The sequence below is a fragment of the Neoarthrinium moseri genome (genome assembly GCF_022829205.1).
Source record: "Neoarthrinium moseri strain CBS 164.80 chromosome Unknown scaffold13_Wmoseri_CBS_16480, whole genome shotgun sequence".
Classification (NCBI taxonomy): domain Eukaryota; kingdom Fungi; phylum Ascomycota; class Sordariomycetes; order Amphisphaeriales; family Apiosporaceae; genus Neoarthrinium; species Neoarthrinium moseri.
In genome coordinates, this window is record NW_026055127.1 from 601471 (window position 1) to 618859 (window position 17389).

The 17389-nt window shown below is 53.3% G+C and overlaps 4 protein-coding genes across 4 annotated transcripts; 2 read left to right on the forward strand and 2 right to left on the reverse strand.

Moving 5' to 3' along the window:
* Positions 1 to 329: 329 nt before the first annotated feature.
* On the forward strand, positions 330 to 2884 carry JN550_004788 (uncharacterized protein; the record flags this gene model as incomplete). Its single annotated transcript, XM_049316343.1, has 2 exons — positions 330 to 1166; positions 1223 to 2884. The coding sequence occupies 2 exons, from the start codon at positions 330 to 332 to the stop codon at positions 2882 to 2884; spliced, it is 2499 nt and encodes an 832-aa protein (XP_049173409.1).
* Positions 2885 to 6952: 4068 nt separating this feature from the next.
* Positions 6953 to 8092, reverse strand: JN550_004789 (uncharacterized protein; the record flags this gene model as incomplete). Its single annotated transcript, XM_049316344.1, has 1 exon — positions 6953 to 8092. The coding sequence occupies one exon, from the start codon at positions 8090 to 8092 to the stop codon at positions 6953 to 6955; it is 1140 nt and encodes a 379-aa protein (XP_049173410.1).
* Positions 8093 to 14111: 6019 nt separating this feature from the next.
* JN550_004790 (uncharacterized protein) lies at positions 14112 to 15039 on the forward strand (the record flags this gene model as incomplete). Its single annotated transcript, XM_049316345.1, has 2 exons — positions 14112 to 14599; positions 14733 to 15039. The coding sequence occupies 2 exons, from the start codon at positions 14112 to 14114 to the stop codon at positions 15037 to 15039; spliced, it is 795 nt and encodes a 264-aa protein (XP_049173411.1).
* A 993-nt stretch (positions 15040 to 16032) lies between these two features.
* JN550_004791 (uncharacterized protein) lies at positions 16033 to 17043 on the reverse strand (the record flags this gene model as incomplete). Its single annotated transcript, XM_049316346.1, has 1 exon — positions 16033 to 17043. One exon carries the CDS (start codon positions 17041 to 17043, stop codon positions 16033 to 16035), a length of 1011 nt encoding a protein of 336 aa, XP_049173412.1.
* Between the last annotated feature and the right edge of the window lie 346 nt (positions 17044 to 17389).

A 17389-nucleotide genomic window follows, 5' to 3' on the forward strand; every position in this document is an offset into this window, starting at 1 on the left:
GTCACAGAGCTTAATTTAGCCGCTGATGCTGTAAATTGGCTGGAATGCATTCGCCAACCCAAGAACCAATTAAGATCACGTGAGTTGGCGTTCATCTACTTTTGGCCTCGAGCCCCTCCACGCGATGCAGGCATCAGGCCAGCACCTCAATGCACGGCAATCCCGCTCTTAATGTACTGCCACGGTTGTTCTGCGACACGGGAAACCTTCGACGAGATGCGTAGTGCGACTTGTAGACTCCTACAACACGGTGGTTGAAGCACTTCGCGTAAGCCAAAGTGCTCAACCAGTCCATGACCTAGCAGCGAGGCGTATGACATCACCAAGCCATGGCAGGCAGAAAACGGGTAGCAGCTAGCCGCGCAGGCGCATCACGACAGACACGTGGGTCTGCTGCCCGGGGTGGCCCTCCGGATGTCTATCGAGAGATGCTAGCCGATGTTGACGTTCGCGCAATCGCTGATCCCGAGGAACCGCCGCCGAAGCGCAGACGTCGTCCTGGCGAGAAGAGCACTCCGACGCAACCCTCGAAGCCGAGGCCGAAGACCCAACCGCCGCCCCCAGAGGCGCCTGAGAGCGACGAGGATGATGGGGACATACAGTTCGAGGATGTGGCTATACCCGTCGCCACTATCCAGACCATGTTCCGAGATTCGGAGGAAGAAGACGACGACGACGACGACGACGACGATAACGATGACGAGGAGGACCTTCAGTTCGAAGATGTCGATCTCTCATTCCCAGATCTGAATTTCAACAACACAGAACCGGAAAAAGAAGAACCCAAGGACTTGGTGCTCAACCTGACAGCTCGTGCCACTGAGAAGCTACGACACGTTGCTGAGCGGCGGAAACCAATCAACAGGCCAGAGAAGGACCGCCGAATTGAGATCCACAAGACACACTTGCTCTGCTTGTTGTCACACGTTGCGCAGAGGAATCGATGGTGTAACGATGCAGAAGTTCAACGGACTCTCCGCAGGCTTTTGAACAGAGAGATGGTAAAATACTTGAACCCGGGGCGGGATCTCACCCAATTTGGCCAAACGAATTCTCTCAAGACGGGCTTGCAGAAAGTTGAGATCATGTTCAGGACACGGTACGAAATCACGGAGCGTGGGATTCGTCGTGCCCTCTGGGCCGATAAAGAAGAGCACCTGAAAGAGGTAACAAGATCGTCTTTAACACGGTTTCATGTACATCAGCCTAATTGTCTTCTCAGTATCGTATGCCAAGTGATGCAGAGTCACCAATGGAAAGGCCCGAGTTTCGCGAGGCGGCAAAGAAGCTTAAAGGCTCACGTGATGTCGGGGCTCAACTATACTGTGCTCTGCTCAGGAGTGCTGGTGTTGAAGCCCGGTTGGTTTGTTCACTCCAGCCGTTGACATTCGCGTCCGGGGGGCCTTCCATGTCCAAGCCGCCGAGATCAAGGCAGAAGTTATCCCTGGAAGAACAATACGCAAGGCGGCCAAAATACGACAGCAGCTTTGACAGCCCTGCACTGAACACGACTTCCCCTATTCGCCGTCGGATGGGTCATCCCAATGCTACCGCGTTCAATGTTCCATTGGCGAGTTCACCGATTGCCTCGGCCCAACCATCAGAAACTACGAAAAAGATCCGCGAGTGCCCGTTTCCCGTATACTGGGTCGAGGTGCTTGATGTGGCGCATCAGAAATGGCAGCCCGTTGACCCCTTGGTCACCCAGTCATTCTGGAAGCCGCAACTCTTCGAGCCTCCTGCTAGTGAGCGTGAGAACTGTATGACCTATGTTGTAGGATTTGAAGCCGATGGAACGGCCAAAGATGTCACGCGGCGTTATACGAAAGCATATAACGCCAAGACACGGAAGCTGCGTATCGAGAGCACCGCAGCAAACGGTGACAAGTGGTGGAGGAAAGCACTCAAAGCGTACAGGCGCAGATATCCAACGGACTTGGATCAGATTGAGAGCAATGAGTTGGCTGCTGCGGAGGCGAGGGAACCAATGCCTCGTAACGTGGCTGACTTCAAGGACCATCCCATTTACGCGCTTGAGCGACATCTGCGGCGGCACGAAGTCCTTGTACCGGGTGCGACAGCAGCGGGCACAGTAGGCGCCGGTAGTAAAGGCCCGCTGGAGAGGATCTATCGACGAAAGGATGTACGCATAGCGCGTACGCGAGACAAGTGGTATCGGATGGGAAGGGAGGTACTTGGCGACCAGATCCCGGTCAAATTCCTCCCAAAACGACTAAAGAAAAGGTCAGATCTCTTCGGAGACGACGAAGAGTTAGAGGATGGCAATGAGGAGGACACTGTTGGCACTCCCATCTTCACTATGGATCAAACCATCCTCTACAAGGCCCCGCCAGTCGTCAACGGTGTCGTGCCGAAGAACAGGTTCGGCAATCTAGATATATACGTCCCCAGCATGGTTCCTGAGGGTGGTGCGTATGTTGCCGATGATCTAGGCGCCCAGGCAGCATTCACCCTCGGGATCGACTATGCTCCCGCACTCACGGGTTTCTCATTCAGAGGGCGTAAGGGAACTGCCGTGCTCTATGGAGTAGTCGTGGCATCTGAGCATGAAGAAGCAGTGCGGGCAACGATCGAGGGCCTCAGAGATCAAGAAGCCGAGTACGAACAGGAGAGGAGAACGCGTGAGGTGCTCAAGACTTGGAAGAGGTTCCTAATGAACCTAAGGGTGCGCCAGCGAATCTGGGCCGGTGTGGATGAGGACGCGGAAGCGCGAGAGGAGGTGGTTGAGGATCTAGCCCACGAGCAAGATGATCAAATGGAGGAGGACGAGGAGGATAGGGCGTCAGCCAATGAGAGTGGCGATGACTTCGCTGGTGGCTTTATAGTGGATGAGGATGCCGACTATGGGCCTGGAGGCTTTTGAGAAGAGTACTGTCATTGGTTTCTGATGAACTGCAGCAAGAGTGTGGCCAGCACGTTATATATCACTCTAGATACAGACTACCTCCGAAGTTGTATTAAGGCTTCCGCGCAGGCCTGCCAATATTGGGCCAAAATTGGGGTATACCATGTGTTGGGAAGTTATCCGGACCTGAGTCCTCGACGTCTTCACTGTACATATCTATAGTCAGACTCGGAACTAGCTCGACCGGTATTTGCGTATTGTCATCCTGCGCAACGATGATATCAGCAATCGTTACCCTGAGGTCCGGCTCCAATGACGAGGCTTTACAGCTAGGCGTCAGGGCACACTTTCGTGCCCTGGTGACGATCCATATTCTCCAACTGGGGTGGAACTACGCACCTTTCTGATCTCCACCCTGAAATTTTGCTGTAGGAACGGGATGACAGTCTTCTCCTCCAGGCAGGAGGTAAGCTGACTGATCGGCCTAGTCAGGGGCACCTCGGAGTATGCGCGACCCCTCGTCGGCATGGACAGAAGCGCCATCGAGCCGGCGACCTTGTCCCCCAGCAGAATGCTTATGGTGCATGGGCACTCCAGCTCGGCGCGTTCGACGCCGATCTGCACGTAGTACTCCTTCCAAGAGGCCCTCCCTATCCGCTGCGGCCCGGACCGCTTCAGCAGCGATGGGCCGTCGGAGCCGTAGAGCCGCTTGACCAGGGCCGTCACGTTCTGGCTCGTCTCCTCGGCGCTCATCGACCAGTCGTTGATCCCGGGGTACGTGTAGCCGAAGCCCTTGGTGGACGCCATGGTGACCCCCGTGTGGAAGTTGCGGCGGTTGTCCAGGTAGAAGGGCATCAGCGGGTTCTCTCCGTTCACGAGCGATCCCCTGGGTACCGTATATGTCCCCGAGGTGGAGTTCGAGGGCTCGGTCTGGTACGTGCTCTTATAGTACTTGGCCTGCCACAGGGCCAGGAGCCGATCTACGTTGCAATGATGAAGCCAGCTAGAGAAAGTTCAGCCTGGTACAGCCCCTCGTAGCATTTAGTGACTCACAATATAGGATCGAAGGCCGAATACTCGGGAGGTTGCATTGTAACGCCAGCACTGTTGTGGATCATGTTATGAGGATCCTCAAAACTGCTCCCATGAGTCTGGCTCGAAGCCATTGTTTCAAAAGTCGAGCTTTTAGTGAAAGTAGCGTACTGAAAATATTAGCGATCAGTTTCAGGTACTCAATCGCGGCATGGATTTCATCGTTACGAATCTACACTTACGACCTTGTCTCGCAACTCATCGACGTTCAGCTGCAGGTCACTGGCACTATTATCGCCATTGATCAATCTTTGGGTGTTTGTATGATTCCATATATTCGCGTCTCCACCAGCCCCGGCTCCAGGGAACCAATCTGTATTATCATTCAGGGGGTAGGTGGGCCAGTAGAAACTGTAAAGGGGGTTCCTAACTTCCATTTTGCCTTCAGGGCCATTAACGGTGATATTTGGCGACGTTGTGGCTGGTGGGAGCTTTGCATCAGTCGCCCAATCCCAGTAGGGTATCCGAAATACTTGAGCTGCTTTGTTATACTGGTCCGAGTCTTCGCCAGTATACTGTGACGCAATACTTTTCACATGGTCCCCTAGTGCTTGCTGAAGGATGTGTTAGTGCGCGACTTAAGGGGGTGAGGTTAACAACAGTTTACCTCAAACAATGCAAGATATGGCCGATGCCATGAAGCAAATGGGACCTCCTGATGGTGGTTAGTCACACTGGCGTTCCAAGCAGGTTTATATAAAGACATTACAGTGAATGCGACTTACACCGTGTGGACAGAAGCCGACCTTGGGACATCCGTCACCTTGACCAATATCATTCCAAGGGATATAAGGCCTCCCATGAATACCTTCAACAAGGTGAGCTTTTCTGTTTTAGGACATTCATGGGGAAATATCGACCTGCTATTTGAAAATACGAATTCGTCTCATTTTCTCCCATTTCCTGCATCTCTTTCAAACCTAGTATATATAGATCCCTGCCCAAGAGTTTCTTAGATTTAATGGATCATCCATGGAAAGAAACGTACCAGAGGGGCCCGCCGGTTGCCTGAAGGTCTTTGATATCAAAGCGCAATGGTCGCTGTCCAGAGGTCAAGATGCCTGTTCGAATACCCGTCACCACAACAGGGTCTTCGGAGAAGACCCGTACTACCAGTAAGGCGATGGCAAAAAACGATGTACAATTTGGAGCAAGCATTATGGGAATCCATTGGCACCATGAGTTGGAGCGTGAAAGAAGACTGAGATCGGAAGATAAATTCTAGTATACTGAGCATGCGCACCAAAGCGGAACATACGGGTTTTAAATCAATGTATCCCACCGCCTGCCCCCAAACCTCGGGGATCCGAGACAATAACAGTACACAACACATGCGCATCGTTATCGGACGACTGTTCTTTCGCTCTCTACCGAGTTTGGATCCCCCAAAAATATTCCTTCACCTGCAAACCGGATGACTCATCGGAAGAATACCTGGAAACGCGAGAGGCCCGGCTCCCGGTTCCGACTGGAGATGAGCTGTGCTAATTTTGGCATCCTTTCAGTAATACGTCTATTAGCCAATCATTAAGGTGCACACCCAAGATAGCGGAGTGAATTTGGGAGAAGTCCTGGTGGTAGCATTTACGGTTTGAAAAGCGTATCAAGGGAATTGTAGGTTTGCCTGCTCGTATTCTCACAGCTTGATCAGGATTTCGGGAGCAAACCTGAAGGCACGGTGTTGCGTCGGCCATGCTTTCTCTGCAGAAAGCAACGGGCCGTTGCAGGAGAAAGGCCAAGAGTAGCTACACGTTTCGAGGCCACGTTTTCTTCACGCGGGTCCGGAGCGGACCATCTCCCTGTTGCCGGCAAGTGGAGGTTCAAGATGTACAAGCGGGTAGATCCTTGGCATATCCCCAGAACACGGAGTGTACGACTTGTGGCACGGAATTGCAAGACATACCCGTGTATCCTCTACGAAAATGAACGCTTTTCCGTGCTACACATTGTTGTGTCGCGAGCGGTATAGTCATGTGATATGAAATGCCTAAATTCCTAATGGCACATTGAGAACAAACATGAAGCTGTAACTGTCTTAGCCGGCTTCTATGCAACTTGATACGATATGCCTTTTTGAATGCCATCATCGTTCAGGATGTATGGCTTTGCGACCTCGAAGCAGCAAAGGACAACAGCCGATGTTGCGGCGAATTACAATGGTCGAGGCTCAGAAGCAGACCACAGCTGCTGGACCCATCACGGTATGATAATCGCTGTGTCACAAGCAGGACCGCCGTTGGGGCTGGTGTGTTACATCTTCTAAAAATGGATCACGAGCAAACGGACGACACAAGGTTGGGGAGGGGAGGGGGGTTCGACTTCCAACCGCATGGAATTGTTTTGAGATTAGCTGTTCTACATGAATTCGACTCGCCTAGAGAGGCTCTCAGTCGTGGTGATGATTTGATACCAACCAAAGGCAAGACGAGAAAAACCTTGGGCTTTCGGGTGTCTTGGGCCTTCCACAAGACCTTGTTACTTCTGCCCGTGCGCGATGAATCGGACTGTTTTGCGGGACAGTCTCAGATCTCGGTTGTTCTCGTCTTGGCCATGGTCGGATCCCAGCCGAGGCAGTTTCGGAAAACGGGCAGCGGATTACATAATTGCGGTATAGATGCCAGCGATGAGGAAATCAACAGCATCTTATTTAGGAAGACTTCGGGGCCGTAGTTCGTCATAGTGACTTGAGATGAAAAGATTCTATAGACCTATGCACATCCACTCCTTGGGGGCAGCTGACCGGGTACATTGTGGCGTGTCTGGGTGAGCTTTTGCTTCCCTTTTGCCTAATCTGATGAAATACAAAGTAGCCAACTCATCACTCCAAGTGCCGCCCATTTTGGGTCCTTCTTAAAGAGCCAAGCTTGCTGACTTATGAAAGTAGCTTTTCCGCGATATGCAACAATCAAGAAGTACAAAACAAAATCAACCGGCTTCCGATGCAGCACCAAGAGCTCCCCTTGTTGCCTGGCACAGAATTTGGGTATTCGTATCTCACAACGCCTTCTCCAACATCACGAGCTCCCTGAAGCCCTCCTTCCAGCTCTTCGATTGCTCGGCAGTTGGCTTTGGCAGGGGACTACGCGCGTAGCCGCCGTACCCCATCCAAGATTGCATACCTGCCTTGACGCCGATCACTCCACTTTGAATAGCAACCCAGTCACCTCGTGACACCACGTCCTGCCACTCTTGTGCTTCAGCGACCTGGCCAGCCTCGTACAGCTCGATTGTCTTGATGCAAGCCCTGGGCGCAATGTTCGCCAATCCAGCCAGAATGCCGTGCCCGCCGGCAACTAGCGACTGGATGGAGAAATCAGCAGAACCAGCCAAGACCAAGAACTCCGGGCGCTTTGGATCATAGTTCTTGGTCATTTTCCGTGTAGCAGCAGCGACACGGTTGAGCTTCCCAGTGTTTCCGCATGTAAGCTTGACGCCTACAATGTTGGGGTGCTCTGCCAGCTTGACGATGATGTCGGAAGAGAGGTCGAGGCCATTGACTGCCCCGGGAAAGTTGTAGATGATGATGGGAATCGGAGACGCATCCGCAACCGTGGTAAAGTATTCCAGAATTGTCTGAGCCGCCGGTGCGAAGAGGGTAGCGTAATATGCCGGGGGAAGCACCAGTGCATAGTCCCCACCGCTCTTCCACGCCTCAGTACACAGCTGGATGGTCTCCCGCGTGCTTTGAGAGCCACAGCCCACGATGACTGGCAGATGCGGGAAGCCGGCGTTGTTAAGCGCCTTTCTGGTAGTAGAGGTGACAAGAGAGCGCTCATCATGCGTGAGGTGGACGGCTTCCCCGTTCGATCCTTGCGTGGCCAGGCCAGTAACGCCAGCTTCCGCAAGTCGTACGGCATGTCGGGAGATGGCAGCTGTATCCACGTTCTCACTGCCCGGCTCAAAGAAGCATATAGTGGGAACGTAAACACCAGGAACAAGTGGGCGGGCCATTCTCAACTCGGTGTCAAGGGATGTGCTGTCGTATGAGCTGCTCAGGGAGGATTGGGAGTCAGCAGGGGTCGCTGTACCAAGCTCGAGTGTTGAAGAAGTGTTTGGGCGGAACGGTGAGTTTATATTGTTGGACCAGCCCGTGTAGCTACCTGCTGGCGACGATGTATCTTTGTGAGGTGCCATGATGGAACTCTTGGCAAGTGCAATGGGCCAGCGCGCCGTATGACAGGTGCGAACAACGAGCACTAGGTGTGACGGGAGATTGTATGGCAGTTAACGACGGGTTGTGGATGATGTAAACTCAACTGTTGAAGCATCAACAGTCCGTTCCGTGTCTTTGAAAAGGAAATTATTTGATCCTGATGAATCGTGTTCCGTACCAGTGTCAGTATATCGCAAGGCGCCCAGAGTGGATACAAGAACTGAGAGATATGGGGTGTCAACGGCGGTTCACAGGGAGGGACAGGCTCTAAAAGAAGGGTGAAGGTGACAGCTGATGACCTAAGAATACTTGTTGTACATCGACATGACTCGAGACAGAGGGGCACAAGGGCCTGTCATATATATAAGTGAACAGATCGACTTTCTTTTTCCCTCGTCACGGCCTGGTCTGCCATAGTGGTGGCGCTTGGGGACTCTCTTAGGATCAGCCGACCTGGGCGAAGCCGCAGCTGAGGGCGGAGGGATTATTGCACGCCCAGCATGGGTGCCTCAAATTGCAGGAGGCAAGGATGCTGGTAGGCTGTCGCCCGGAACGGCAAGGGAAAGACATGGACGAGCCATACAGGGAAAGCTGGCGATGGCTCGACTTTCCGATGGGCTGGTGGAGGGACGTATCGAATTGTCACAACAAAGTCCAGTAGAAGCTCCAGACCCCAGGGCCTCTGCCAGGGTAGTATTGGATGGGGGGATTGGAGATGGAAATGGTAGGGTGGGGGTTAGCGCCGCAAGTTGGGGTTACCACGATAAGTCTGGCGATCAAGTCCGCTAAAGTCTGACACTAAATGCCGGCAGGGCTAACTGGAGTAGGGTCAATAGTCCCGAAGTAGTCCTGGCATCCATGATATAGAACAGCAGCCTGCCTGCCAGGAACGTCAAGCGATGTAAGACACGGGGCAAAAGCAAATCATGCCTCATGAATCTGCAAAAAGGAGCAGAGCAGAGTCAGGTATGCAGGGTAGGCATGCTGCATGATTCAGTCAGTCCTCGGAGAAGTCCAGGCCATTCTGTGTTCTGCTTCCTCTTTCGGACAACAGTTCGACTGACAGCGGCAGGCGCCTGTAGGACAACAGCAGGCTCTGATGTCCCAACGCCATGGGTTTCTTGTAAGCACGGCGGCAGCTGCAGCAGGGGCACGAGCAGGGACTCGACCGGCGGTTTTCTTTCTATTTGGGAACGGATGGATTAGATATGACCGGCCATGCGTCTCGTTGATCGTCGCTTGGCAACACGGCACTGTCTGTGCCGATATCTGATGGATAGCTGTCTATACCGATGATGCAGGCATGCCCTATACGAGAAGTAAAAGCAACGTCTAGCAACTAACGACTCATAATCTGTATGCAAACTAAGCTGACCCTACACACTGGAGGTATGATAGACGGATGTCTATCATCGGCCCCCGAGTCAGTTGCCAGCTTCCCACCTGATTTGGGCTTGTGGGAGAACGTAGCGGAGGCTTCCATCTGCGAATGCATCGTCTTCCTGCACCAAGGCGGCGGCTAGTCATAATGGCGGTGTAACAGAAAATCATGGGTGGTTTTATCCGCAAATGGCAGTCCTCAGACCCATGAAGCGAGGCTCCAAAAGGCGAGACTCCTGGGGCGGTTTTCGTCTGTAAAACATCGACGCCGCCTTTTGACAGCTGATTCCAACGTCAGGATCAGATGTAACCAGGGCTGGAGTCAACTCATGGTTGCATGTGGGTGTCACGTCTCCTACTGCACGGACGCCCATTGGAGGGGGCTATTGTGGTCTACTGAATTAGCATGCCTATGTAGGTATACTGCCTGGCCTGGCTTGGCTGCGCACTCCAGCTCGAAGGAGTGAGGTCAAACCATAATAGCGCCACACTATGAGAAACTCCATTTTGAATCACCATCAAGTTTTTGAAGTGGAAATGTGGTGCCGTCATCAGGCCGCTTGATCTAATGCATCTGATCAACCAGGCTGCATCACGACGAACTAGGATGACATGGTGGTCAGAGAGGCGCCACCGTCGATCTCGAGAATTGGTGGAAACAGCAAACATACTGGCCGAGGCACATGGAGTTTTGTGTCTCGCTCGTATTGTACCGATCCTGCATCTTGAAATCGTACGAACAAGTCATCGAAACGTCAAAGCAAAGCCGAATCCACCTCTAATGGGCTGTTCCAACCCACATTTACCGTACAATATGGTGTTGCCCCGCAATCCCAATGACACTCCTCGGCGTACGGGGTGGGCGGGGCAAAAGGGGGGAGAGCCAGCTGATCTGCCATGATATCGTGAAGTTCGAGCTGACTGTACCGAGTACTATGAAGACAGCGAACGTTACTGCCCGACCTTTTCATCCTCTCGTGAATGCGCCAATGATGATGCCGGAGCGAATAAGAAGCTGACCTGCAGAGTCGTTTTCGTCGGTGACGCGCAAGTGATTCTACGCAGCAATAGTAGCCTGTGGCAAGGAGAAGCCGTCAACCACGCGTTGCGTTGTTGGTCAGCCACTCGCCCCAAAACTACCTAGGCACTAACGACCCAGAGATCTGGTGCCGCGGAACAAATGCCCAATGGGATGTCATACTTGGTGAGGGTTGCCCAGGTGGTGGGCGACACCCTCGTCAGACTTGGCGCTGGTAGTTGCATCAATCCGCACTGATGGCTTCTATTCTCAGGTGCATCCCAATGCTGCATCCTTCGAAAGACGGAAGACGAGCACGCCGCCGTAAGATGGACTACGCTGGGCGAGACGCAAACGTCTCCTCGTAGTGCCGCTGCGAACTTCCTAATGCGTGCTCGTCGGGTCGGATCTGACGATATGCATGCTATTTACGCAGGACCCAGTTTGTTGCATCCCTTTGCTCGCGTGACGATGAGCAGCGGCATGGGTCTCCTTTCCCTGTTTCCCACGTTTTGCAAGGGGGCCATCTGATGTTGCCCAATGCCCCCCAACTTGCCTCTCGAAACGAAGCCTAGAAGCTACCAAGGTATCCTGTGAAAGTGATAGGCGATGGTCAGGGGAAGTCGACAATCGGAAGTCTAATCGGAGTCCCTTTGGTTCGTGTGATACGAGATTGCTGCTGTATCGTCCTCGCTTGCAGATATTTGTTAGTCATTGCCGCACCCACTGCTTGACTTGATGTAAGGCTTGTGGCGAACGAACAAGGCCTGTCTCTCTTCCTTTACTAATTCAAGGGGCATTCGGATGCGCTATTGGGTCAAATCGCAACCAGGAAGCGAATTAAAAGATACCAAATATAATGTCATCGTATGGCGGCCTCCGAGAAACGGTAACGGAGATAGATGATCGACAACCAAAAAGTGAACCCCCACGCTTTGATCGACTTCCCCAGCTTTCCCAAACCCCCTGCTACATCTCCCCAGCAAGTTCGTGAACCCCCCGGTCCCAGCGGAGTCTCGTACCTTGCGGGTGTGGGCACCCTATAGCCGGCCTACCTGAATTGGCAAGACCTCTTGGAATATTGGAGCTTGAGAAAGTTCGAGATCTTCGCACACGACTTCAGTCCTGTGCATTGAAACCACACCTGCTTCTACAAAACCCCAAAGAAAGACCCGGAGGCTCGGGTATGTCACTGAATGGCAAGATGCCTTCGACGTCAGCTACAATCCTTCTGCATCTGCTCCTCTGCTGCTGCGTGTAAGCATAGGGGTGTCACCACTTTGCGAAACCTTGTCAAAGGGACCGCAAGGCTTTCTATTTCGAGCCGCTCGACAGCTCCATAATTATGATCACCTGGACGTGTTCAAGCCAACCAAAGTGGTATCGTCGCCTTCGTGCCAGCACTGAATTCTGTTGTTCGGCCACGCACAAACACGTCTTCCCACTCACTGCTGTGGTTTGCCGGTCTTCCGCACGCGTGATTTAATCTGTGTCCCTAGGTTGTGATCTTGGCATTGGCGTACCCACTGGGGCGTTCATAGAGTAAATGCAAAGCAACCTGATACACTGCTCCAGCCATTCACCGCCACGATGTGACTTTTATAGATTGAAGTTCGCTAAAACTTTGAGAAACTGTGCATGGCTATTTCATCAATCAGATTGAAGACTTAGAGCGGTTCAAGCCATGTGTCGCGGCAAGACTGGATCAATATGATGGGCTTGACTTAATCACCAACAGCCAGTCACTTGTCAAAGCTGCCTCAAGAAGCGTCTGGTGTGTCTTGCCGCTTTTCACGCTCGCACCGCACTGAGCAATCAATCCGATCAATCCGCCATGCCCAACAGCAATCAAACCAGTGCGATTGCCTCGCAATGCTCGAGTGAATCTTTGTTTCGCAGCATGAACGCCACCATGCGTACAGGTCATGACCTTTCATCGGGTACTTTTACGAATGAGGTTAGGCTGATTGGCTACCCTAACAGTGTAGCCGTTGGATATGGATATTCGCGGCTCTTCGACGATTCTCACCACCAGCCTCCATGAAGCCCGTAAGACTGGCTGTCGCCCACTCCGTCTTCCCCGCCCCCACGCACAACGGGCACACTCTGACTTCATGTTGCCCGGCTGTGGTCTTCACTCGATCCAATAGGAGAATATAGAGGTGTTACACATTAGTCACAGGCAGGGTTGTCAAGGCAGGGGGGACGTCCTTGAAGCCGACGTAAGCTTTGCCACTTGGCTCCAAGGTCCATGGCATTTATAGCTTATATGGCAACAGTAAGTACAGTACGAACATGAGACGGCAGTGGCTTACTCACGAGAGAGCCAGTCCTTTCCGTTCCCTCCGGAAGACGGCCCTTGGTCTATGCCAACATGTGGGCAATACATCGAAGAGGTTGAACGTCACTATAGCTGGCCGTCACTAGAGCTTAACTACGAGCGGGTATGGAACTGACGAGTAACATGGCGAGACTTTTCGGTTCATAACTTCAGAGAGTGCTAAGGTGGGCTATTGAGCACAGCCAGTCTACTAATGACGTTTTCACAACAAGTCATGGAATATACTATACTTAACCCTTCAAGTATTAAACTGCCTGATAAATTCGGTGGCTACTAGTTTCTCTTGGCTAGCGAGGTAAATCGAGGAAGTACTCAGGGCGCGGTGCGGGAATGACATGGTTGGCATCCCACGCTGCTCGCGGACAGCGTGGGATTTTCATCGGCTCACCTAACCCATATGCATGGCTTGACTCGGACAAATTGCCTTATGTGAGTGAGGCGCCATATTCGTAAGAGCCGCATCATAAATCGACTTCAAAGCTTGACGCACATTACCGATGCCAAGGCTGAATGCGGTGCTATACCCAAGGCCGGCGCGCGACAAGTATAATTACGAAACTAAGGGCTAGGGCGGTATTGAACCAGTATTTCGATAGTGACACAATATATGCTCTCCGCCAGTCTATTCAGGTTATTGTTGGCCCAGATCGAGCCATCTATGACATTCTGCAAGTTTCGCTACATCATCGTCTCAGTAGGGCTCTCTCAAACATTGTCCCCCAGCTTCATTCTGAGTACTTCAAGGTAATACGTTATTACGAATATGCCCAATGGCGCAGACGTACTCGAGTATGTCTGGTGTAGACATTGAATATAAAGCGAGTATTAGCCCGTTCGTCTGCACGATACCAACACTTATCTTAAATCCGCACTATCAATCTATATTCGACTATGAAGTTGCGACGGTTGGCTCCAATTCTCTATGCGGACGGGTTTCTATAGCCTCTCCTTTGTCCGGCTTGTCTACTTCATCTATAACAAGTTGCGTCCAACAATGATGCGTGCTGTCTTTGACTCGGCCCATGTGTTCTTTCTTCAGTTGCCTGCTGCAGCAGTCCCTACCTCGGTAAAATCTTTGTCAAGTCAAGGTGAATGCCAATGCCATTCTCAAAGCAATGGATTCCATGTTATCGGGAGACCCATCCCACCAAGATGACGGTCAAGAAACGACAGAGCTGTTTGGTCTCCCGGCCAAGGACGAGCTCGAGTTGATGCCGCTTCCCTCGAAGACAGTTAACAAAACCGCAAGACCATATCAACCATGGCCCGGCTCGACCCCAGGATCCTGCGCAAGATGCGCAGCAAGGCGGACCAGTACAAGTCCACGAACCTGCTCTTCCCTTCCTACTGGCGAACGCGCCACTGGAGCAAGTCGCCGCACCGCATCGTGCAGCTGGTGCGGCGCTACTCGGAGTCGGTCGACGGCATCGCGTCCCGGGCCATCGGGCGCTACCACGACCGGCTCTGGGACGACATCGCCACCGAGGTCGAGGACCTGGACCTGCGGCGCACGCTGGCGCGGCACATGCGCAAGGTCGACCAGCTGTTCTTCTTCGGCCTGCTGACGCGCGAGGTCCGCAGCCCCGGCTCGCTGACCCGCAGCGAGCAGCTGGTGAGGCTCAGGGTGCACGAGAGGAACCACCGGACGTCGTACGGGCGGTGGAACCCCGACCGCGGCGTCATCGAGATATGGACCCAGGCTTTCCACAGGAGGAACAGCTTCCAGAGGCTTTTTTTAGCCCTGGCGCAGTAGGTGTTTCCCATCTGTAACGCTCGCTTTCGCTCTCGCTTTCCCTTCGTCTGGGGATATCCTACCCTGTTGGGTTTCGTTCTGTATAGAGAGCCCCGAGGTGTTTCACATGACTGACTTGTGGTCCCGTAGTGAGATGGCCCACGCCTATCTGGATATATTCAGCAATCGCAACAGTTCTGCCTTTGCGAGGGACGTAGACCCCGACGATGGCCATGGTCCAATGTTCAACAGGTTGTTCCACATCCTCCTGTTCAGATTGAATCAGTGGGCGCCCGGCCTGCACGAGATCCAAGACGAATTGGTTAGATATAGGGACAGGCCGAGGGCAAGCCACAGGCACCGGGAATACCGGATAGCCGGCCCAGGACAGCAGAGTGACGCAGATGCATCAACAGATTCAGGGCACTCAAGTAGTTCTGGCGGTCTAAGCGGTTAGGCAGTTTATATAGTTTTAGAAATTCACCCGGACCAGCTAGACGAGCTAGACCAGATGATCAGTGATCTTTACGACGGAGTGACGAGAGTTAGTAGAGTTGGTGTTATTTCAGAATAGTAGAGGAATCAAGTGAATAGGTCAAGATACAACGAGAAATCGGCGTGCCCACTGCTGGGATAGATACTACAAGTGGTTTACAAATGCAACATGACCAAAAGCAGAAGGTATAGTGCTTCGAGACAAAACCAAAAGGGCAAAATGTGTATCGTTGAATAAATAGTACCTACTCAACACATGGGCGGAATGTATGCGAAAAGTGCAAAAAGAGAAGGAGGACGTGTTTTCATTCATCTTTTACAGATGACACAGTGCTTGCGGTGAAGGTGGATCGAACACCTGACCTCCAGATATCGAGACGGAAGTATGACTTCAGTCTGGCGCTCTCCCAACTGAGCTATCCCCGCTGGTTGACGTTTGATGTCGGTTGAAATTTCGGCCGCTTATAGAAAATATTGTTCGTCAAAATGTGCGCCGTGTGAATGTGTGTGTGGAAAATTGGAAATGCGCCGGGGTGGAATTTGGAAATGCTAAGGCTACGCTAGTCATATCCACACTTACATGCCCAGGTCCCTGTCAAGTTGTGTGTAGGCCTGAGCTTGTCTTGTGGTCTGCTTCATCCATCTCCGCTGTTCAGTTTTCAGACATGCTGGCTCACGTACCACTCACTAATCATGAAATAGTATGCGTGAGACAAAAGCGAGAGGATCAAGCTGGTTCGGGGGAGGTGGGACCGACACGAGACGCAATCCATCAGCAATTATAAATTGGGAACCGTCTTTATGCCTCTGTATACATGCCAATTGAGGCACAGTATCGATCCTGAGCAAGAGTTCAGGCACGTTGAATGACGCCTGGGTGTCTATAGTCGTATGATATACATAGATGATACACAATCCGTTACATTAGAATACAATCCCTCCTCGTGTCTGTTCCTTATGCAGCTCTCCTAACGGCAAAGAAGTAATTTCCAACCTTTTCACTGCCTTGGACCTCCCTCCAGCCGATGCCGGGCACGTAGATGACGCCCATGCACCTCGCGTCGGTCCAGCCCGTCCTCTTGCCGAGAAAGTGCCCCCTCAGCTCGTCCTCGTTCACGTACTTGTTCCAGTCGTGAGTGCCCCTCGGCACGATCCTGAGCACGTCCTCGGCCATCAGGTTGGTCGTGAACCAGCTCATCCAGGTGCGGGCGATGGTGCTCATGACCAGCCAGCCGCCGGGCCTCACAAACGGCGTGCACCGGTCGAGGAACTCGGCCGGGTTGCTCACGTGCTCCAGGACCTCGAACACGGAGACCACGTCGAACTTGTTCTCCGGGGCCTCGGGCACGGGCAGCTTCTCAATGGAGGTGTTGAGGTACTCGAGCTTGCCCTGAACCCCAGGGTCCCGTCGCGCGTGTGCCTTGGCGACAGCCAGTACGCCCGGGGTGGGGTCTATGGCCTTGACATGCTTGGTGCCCGGCAGACGGGCGGCCGACTCGGCAAAGATGCCGCCGCCGCAGCCTATATCGAGGTACGTGAGCCCGGAGGTGGACGGCGGGGTGGCGTCGAGGACGGAGGAGCGACAGGAGCGGATGAAGTCGTGGCGCAGAGGGTTCATGAGGTGGAGGATGCGCGAGGGGCCGTGGGGATCCCACCAGGAGGAGGCGAGGGCATTGAAGTGGGAGACCTCATCGGGGGAGACGGTGGTGAAGGCGGCGTCCGCGGAGGACGAAGGCGAGGCCGAGGACGAGGCCGACGACGCGGGGGAGGAAGAGGCCGAGTCTGGGGATGAGGTGAAGGACCGGGAAGGGAGCGGTTGCAGCACTCGGGGAGCTATCCGTCGAGGTGCGTCGGGTGCTGGTGCAGATGCGGTCGGTCGCAGGCCACGAGAATGAAGTGCTACGGCGGGATTGGCACCGCGAAGCCGCTGGAGCAGCTGCGGTGCTGCATTGGGACGGGGCGTCATTGGGTGACGATGTCGCGGGATGGTTGGTATCGGGGAGGCAGGGCAGAATCGTCACGGAATTGTTCTAGAAGGGCTGGCGATCGGGCCCGGCGGCAGCGGCATGCGGCATGCGGCATGCGGCAGGAACCGTGCGCCGTTCGGGATTGGTAGTTAGTCCAGATGGTCGAGATGGCAAGCAGCACAGCAGGCAGCGGGCGGGTCGGCCTGGGCCAGACTGTCCGTCCTGTCCTGTCCTGTCCTGTCCTGTCCTGTCCTGTCCGGCCTATAGTCCAGTTACTGCTAAGAATAGCCGCGAGGAGCTCGGAACTGCTTCGAACCTTGGAAACATCCACGGACATGACGAATG